Below are 7,432 nucleotides of genomic sequence, written 5' to 3' on the forward strand. Positions count from 1 at the left end.
ATGTCAAAGCCCCACCAGCTGCCCATAGCATTTCAAGTGTTGCACAAAGTTACCACAAGATGTTCTATGTAGATAACCCTAACAGGCCCCCTACCACAAAATGTTCCTTTCAGACAGCCCTACCAGCTAAACTTGAGAACTAAGTTTAAAAACAGGAACCAAGAAGGGCAAGGTGTAACTTTAGGGTTTTTCCAAGAACAAAAAGTCGAAAAACAAGTTTACCCCCTAGGTGACCCCCCTGCTGGATTCAGAGGAACCAATAGAAGGGCTGTTGCTGTGCTAAGCTAAGAACTAACCCACTTGTACCCTATAAAAGATCTGTATCCCAAAGCCCGGTGTGCCAGTTCACCGAAGCTCCGGCTGAGGTTTCGCTGAGCACCCGCAGGCGCCTGTGTGACAATAAACGCCTCCTGCTTTTTGCAGCCAGTGTCTCGTGTGGTTCGTTCCGGGTTTGGGATCTGTGGATCTTTCATTTTGGAGGTCCCACCGAGATTCCCGATCCCGGTTCCGATCCCGATCCCTATCCGGAGAACACTCGACATCACTGGGAGGTAAGCTGGCCAGCTCGAGCTGTCTATGTCTAACCTGTTGTCCTATTGGCTATCTGTTCTCTGTTTTGCGCAGCGTCTGAAAGACTAGGCATAGTCATCGGTATTCCGATTCTGAGATAATTCTGTGATCACTCAGCTTTCTGAGGCAGGCGGGGAAGGAGTTGACGAACTCAGACTTCACCCCTGCCACCCTGGGAGACGTCCCAGGGATCAGAGGGGTCCATTTCTTTGGGGCCCCCAGTGTTTCCGAGGGATACACTGTTTTTGTAGGCGACAGAGAGGTGCAAACTTCTCCCAAGCCATCTGACTTTTTCGGTTTCCACCGAAGCCGCGCAGCGTTCTCCCTACTTGGTTTCATTTTTGTGTCATTGTGTCTGTCTTTGTATTTCCTCTCTGAAAGTAATATGGGACAATCACTAACAACCCCTTTGAGCCTTACTCTAGATCATTGGCAAGACGTTCAAGTTCGAGCAGACAACTTGTCTGTGACAATCAAGAAAAAGAAATGGCAAACTCTCTGTACTTCAGAATGGCCAACCTTTAACACCGGCTGGCCAACAGAAGGGACTTTTAACATTGGTCTTATTTTACAGGTGAAAACCCGAATCTTTACCCAAGGTCCTTATGGACACCCCGACCAGATACCCTACATTGTTACCTGGGAAGATTTAGCCTCCAACCCGCCCCCTTGGGTTGCTCCTTTCTCTCCACCCAAGTCCCCTCTCCATTCTCCTCTTGAACCCTCTGCTCCCCTCATTCCGGTTCCCCCTCCCCAAACCTCTCACCTTTACCCTATCCTTAACAAATCTGAGATTTTGCTTAAACCAGGAACAACACCAAAGAAAGTCCTGCCACCGGAGGACTCACCTCTCATTGACTTGCTGACTGATGAGCCTCCTCCCTATCAGCCCCAACCCTTACAAGCCCCTGAACCTGATCAGCCATCCTCCGAGGACGAAAACCAGGAAAGCCCAACCGCCAGTGCTCCCCCGGATCCATCTCCCATGGTGGGACGACTCCGGGGGCGCCGGGATCACACCGCCTCAGGAGACACCTCTAAAGTTCTCCCCCTGCGACAGACGGGGGGCCCCAATGGCCAATATCAATACTGGCCTTTTTCTGCCTCTGACCTTTACAACTGGAAAACCCATAACCCTTCCTTTTCTAAGGACCCTATGGCTTTAACCTCTCTGATTGAGTCTATTCTAGTAACTCATCAGCCAACATGGGATGATTGCCAACAGCTCCTGCAAATTCTCCTCACTTCAGAGGAGAAACAAAAAGTTCTTTTGGAAGCTCGCAAAAATGTGCCAGGGGACGACGGGCGCCCCACCCAACTCCCAAATCTGATTAACGAGGCTTTTCCTTTAACCCGGCCCAACTGGGACTATGCGACTGAAGCAGGTAGGGATCACCTACGTCTCTATCGCCAGTTACTCATAGCGGGTCTCCATGCAGCAGGGCGACGGCCCACCAATTTGGCTCAGGTAAGACAGACTACCCAGGGGGCAGAAGAAACTCCAACAGCTTTCCTAGAGAGATTAAAGGAAGCTTATCGGAGGTTTACCCCCTTTGATCCTGATAGTGAAGACCAAAGAGGGAACGTATCTATGGCTTTCATTTGGCAGTCCGCCCCAGATATCAGGACTAAACTGCAAAGATTAGATAACTTACAGGATTTTTCCCTAGCAGACTTACTGAGGGAAGCTGAAAAGATATATAACAAAAGAGAAACTCCAGAAGAGCGAGAGGACAGGATCAGAAAGATGCAGGAAGAACGAGAACTTAAACTCAGAGAGGAATCAGATAAGAGAGAAAGAGAAAGAGAAAAGCGGCGCAACAGGGAACTAACTAAAATATTGGCCACTGTAGTTCAGGCAGGACATCAGGGAGACAAAGTAAACAGGGATAAGGAGCGAAGCAGACCCCGTGTAGACCGAGACCAATGTGCCTACTGCAAGGAAAAAGGACACTGGGTAAAAGACTGCCCAAAGAGACCCCCCAACCCCAGGAGAAACACCAACCGGGCTCCCCAACTATTGGCATTAGATGAAGATTAGGGGAGTCAGGGCCAGGAGCTCCCCCCTGAGCCCCGGGTAACTCTACAAGTAGGGGAGCAACCTGTGACCTTCCTAGTGGATACCGGAGCCCAACACTCGGTGCTAACACAGACACCAGGGCCCATGAGTCACAAGACGACGTGGGTCCAAGGCGCCACTGGGAGCAAACCTTACCGATGGACCACCAAAAGAGAAGTACATCTTGCCACAGGTAAGGTTTCCCATTCGTTTCTACACGTACCTGACTGTCCGTATCCACTTTTGGGAAGAGACTTATTGACCAAATTAAGAGCCCAAATTTATTTTAAAGATGAAGGGGCTTCCATCACGGGGCCAAATCAGACTCCCTTACATGTATTGACTTTCAAATTGGAAGACGAATATAAACTTTTTGACAAACCCTCGGTATCTATGAGAGACATGGACTATTGGCTTAGTTCCTATCCAGAGTCCTGGGCTGAAACCGGAGGAATGGGAATGGCAAAGCAACGGCCTCCAATAGTCATTCATCTAAAGGCCGCTGCTACTCCCATCAATATCAAACAATATCCTATGTCAAGGGAGGCCTATCAGGGCATTAAGCCGCACATCAAACGCCTCCTAGACCAAGGTATCCTAACACCTTGCCAATCGCCCTGGAACACCCCATTACTGCCAATCAAGAAGCCAGGAACTAATGACTACAGACCAGTCCAAGACTTAAGAGAAGTAAACAAGAGAGTAGAAGATATTCACCCCACAGTGCCAAATCCTTACAATCTCCTTAGCACTTTACCTCCTACTCATACTTGGTATACTGTTTTGGACCTGAAAGATGCTTTTTTCTGCTTAAGATTGTCTCCCCAAAGTCAGGCTCTCTTCGCATTTGAATGGAAGGATCCCGAAGGAGGAGTCTCTGGACAACTGACCTGGACGAGACTGCCACAAGGATTCAAAAACAGCCCAACCCTCTTCGATGAGGCTTTACATCAGGATTTGGCAGACTTTCGTGTAAGACACCCTTCCCTAATCATGCTCCAATATGTAGATGACATCTTGCTGGCTGCGACCTCCGAGGAAGATTGCCAGGCAGGTACAGAAAAATTATTGCAAACTCTGGGACTATTAGGGTATAGGGCGTCAGCAAAGAAGGCCCAAATCTGTCAGACAAAAGTTACCTATCTGGGCTATGAGCTCCATGATGGTCAACGATGGTTGACAACTGCCAGAAAAGAGACTATCTCAAGTATACCAACCCCCCAGAGTCCCAAGCAACTGCGAGAATTCCTGGGGACCGCAGGCTTCTGTAGACTCTGGATTCCTGGGTTTGCGGAGATAGCAGCCCCCTTGTATCTACTGACTAAACAAGGTGACTCCTTTACCTGGACCAAGGAGCATCAATTGGCATTTGATCACATTAAATTGGCTCTTCTGTCAGCCCCCGCCTTGGGCCTGCCGGACGTTACTAAGCCTTTTGATCTATTTGTAGATGAAAAACAAGGTTATGCAAAGGGGGTCTTAACCCAAAAGCTGGGACCCTGGAGGCGACCTATAGCCTACCTGTCAAAAAAATTAGATCCAGTGGCAGCAGGATGGCCACCATGCCTCCGAATGATTGCAGCCGTGGCCCTTCTGATTAAGGATGCCACTAAATTGACTCTGGGACAGCCATTAACCCTATTAACCCCTCATGCCATTGAGACTGTAATTCGCCAGCCACCTGATCGCTGGATATCAAATGCCCGACTCACCCATTACCAGTCTTTATTATTGGACACCGACCGAATTCAGTTCGGTCCCATGGTGACGCTGAATCCAGCGACCCTCCTGCCACTCCCAGGAGGAGCAGATCCTCACAACTGCCAGCAGATTCTTGCAGAGACGCAAGGAACCCGGCCAGACCTCACCGACCAACCGATGAAGGATGCAGAACTAGTCTGGTACACAGATGGAAGCAGTTATCTGCTCAATGGAGAACGCCAAGCAGGAGCAGCCATCACCACCGAATCTGAGTCCCTACACAGGCTGACACATCTTGGAGCTAAAAAGATGAAGGAACTCTTAGAGCGTGGGGAAGGTACTTTATATCTTCCAAACAGGGATCAACTTCTGCGCCAGGAAACAGAAAACTGTCAAGCATGTGCCCAGGTAAATGCTGGTAAGGTCAAAATTGGAACGGGGATCCGGGTAAAAGGCCATAAGCCCGGAACCCATTGGGAAGTAGACTTCACTGAAATCAAACCTGGTATGTATGGCTACAAATATCTTTTGGTTTTCGTTGACACTTTCTCTGGATGGCCAGAAGCATTCCCGACCCGGCATGAGACTGCTAGAGTGGTTGCTAAAAAATTACTGGAAGAAATCTTTCCCAGGTATGGGGTACCTGGGACCATTGGGTCAGATAACGGGCCTGCCTTCGTCTCCCAGGTAAGTCAGATGGTGGCCAATATATTGGGGATTAATTGGAAATTACATTGTGCTTACCGACCCCAAAGTTCAGGACAGGTAGAAAGGATGAATAGAACCATCAAGGAGACTTTAACTAAATTAACGCTTGAAACTGGCACTAGAGACTGGGTACAACTCCTACCTTTAGCTTTGTACCGGGCCCGAAACACCCCAGGCCCACAGGGACTAACCCCATTTGAGATTCTGTACGGTGCACCGCCACCTGCTGTTAACTTTTATGAAACTGAAACTTATGCCTCCCTCACCCCATCTATGCAGACTCATTTGCGTGCCTTGCAGTTGGTCCAGAATGAGGTTTGGAAGCCTCTAGCCGCCGCATACAAGGAGGAACTCAAAACCCCCTCGCTGCCACATCCCTTCAAAGTCGGAGACACCGTCTGGGTACGCAGGCACCAGAATAAGAACCTCGAACCGCGGTGGAAGGGACCTTACACCATCCTGCTGACCACTCCCACTGCAATCAAAGTAGACGGCATCACCGCTTGGATCCACGCTTCCCATGTGAAAGCCGCACATCCGCAGGAATCCACAAACGCCTCTCCGGACCCAAGATGGAAGTTGCAACGCACTCAAAATCCGCTAAAGATAAGACTTACTCGCTGTTGATTCTTTCTGCCTTGCTCTTTATCAACCCCCTAAGAACAGTGACTCAGATATGACCCAAAACCACCCACCCTCAAATTCTTCCGGGACTGGGAACCGATTATTTGATCTAGTCCAAGGGGCATTCTATGCCCTCAACAATACTGACCCAAGCCGTACCCAAGACTGTTGGCTATGTCTCACTTCTGGCCCACCCTATTACGAGGGAATAGCCTTTCCGGCTAACTGGACTAGCAGCCCCAACCCAGACCCTAAGTGCACATCCCTGCCCAGCACCAAGCTCACTATTACTGAAGTATTCGGACAAGGGACCTGTATGGGGAACGTACCCCCTTCCCATAAGACCCTCTGTAATACCACCCTTACTCATAGGGACTCATCCCCTAAGTATCTTTGGGGCCCCCCAGGAACCTATTGGGCCTGTAATACTGGGCTGACTCCCTGCGTCTCCACGGCTGTTCTCAATCTGTCTACTGATTTCTGTGTGCTAATACAGTTGTGGCCCAGGATCTCTTACCTAACATCGGACACTGTTATAGCACACCTGGAAGGACAAAAGCGGTACCCCAGAGAGCCCATAAGCCTAACTATTGCTCTACTGTTGGGTGCTGGAGGAATAGCTGCCGGTATAGGGACCGGGACTGCAGCCTTAGTACAGGGAAACCAATTCGTACACCTACAAGCAGCTATAAATGAGGACCTGACCGCAATGGCAAAATCTATTTCTGCTTTAGAAAAATCTCTTACTTCCCTCTCAGAGGTTGTATTACAAAATAGAAGGGGATTAGATTTACTGTTCCTAAAAGAAGGTGGCCTCTGCGTAGCTTTGAAGGAACAATGCTGCTTCTACGCAGACCATACAGGTGTTGTCCGGGAGACTATGGAAAAAGTCACTGAAAGGTTGGCAAAAAGACAAAAAGAATTTGAGGCACAACAAGGATGGTTTGAACATTGGTTTAACAAATCCCCATGGTTAACTACTTTGCTATCCACCATAGCAGGACCTCTAATTATTTTGCTGGTAATCCTGACGTTTGGACCCTGCATACTCAATAAAATAATGCAATTCTTAAAGGAAAGATTATCTGTAATCCAAACTATGGTCCTCACGCAGCAATATCAAGCACTCCCATCAGCTGAGCAAAGGCAGGACTCTGAGCAGGTAGATCAATGGATATAAGATTATATCCCGGATAAAGAAAAAGGGGGGAATGAAAAGACCTTAAAGCCCCAGGCCCAACATTAGGAATCCAGCCCCTATACCTTGAAGCTGCAGGATGCTTTCTTACCCAAACCCCATGTCAAAGCCCCACCAGCTGCCCATAGCATTTCAAGTGTTGCACAAAGTTACCACAAGATGTTCTATGTAGATAACCCTAACAGGCCCCCTACCACAAAATGTTCCTTTCAGACAGCCCTACCAGCTAAACTTGAGAACTAAGTTTAAAAACAGGAACCAAGAAGGGCAAGGTGTAACTTTAGGGTTTTTCCAAGAACAAAAAGTCGAAAAACAAGTTTACCCCCTAGGTGACCCCCCTGCTGGATTCAGAGGAACCAATAGAAGGGCTGTTGCTGTGCTAAGCTAAGAACTAACCCACTTGTACCCTATAAAAGATCTGTATCCCAAAGCCCGGTGTGCCAGTTCACCGAAGCTCCGGCTGAGGTGTTGCTGAGCACCCGCAGGCACCTGTGTATCAATAAACTTGCCTCTTGCTCTTGCAGCCAGTGTCTCGTGTGGTTCATTCCGGGTTTGGGATCTGTGGATCTTTC

At 48.8% G+C, this 7,432-nt stretch overlaps 1 protein-coding gene across 1 annotated transcript; it reads left to right on the forward strand.

Moving 5' to 3' along the window:
- The first annotated feature begins 547 nt into the window (after positions 1-547).
- LOC139706032 (uncharacterized) lies at positions 548-5,322 on the forward strand. The gene has a single exon (XM_071613322.1). It carries the CDS (start codon positions 956-958, stop codon positions 2,609-2,611), a length of 1,656 nt encoding a protein of 551 aa, XP_071469423.1. The 5' UTR covers positions 548-955; the 3' UTR covers positions 2,612-5,322.
- Positions 5,323-7,432: the final 2,110 nt, after the last annotated feature.

The sequence above is a fragment of the Marmota flaviventris genome, chromosome 6, assembly GCF_047511675.1.
Source record: "Marmota flaviventris isolate mMarFla1 chromosome 6, mMarFla1.hap1, whole genome shotgun sequence".
Lineage (NCBI taxonomy): Eukaryota > Metazoa > Chordata > Mammalia > Rodentia > Sciuridae > Marmota > Marmota flaviventris.

What these genes read in the sequence shown, in the direction of transcription:
- LOC139706032 (XM_071613322.1), top strand. Translation starts at nt 956, where the DNA reads ATGGGACAATCACTAACAACCCCTTTGAGCCTTACTCTAGATCATTGG.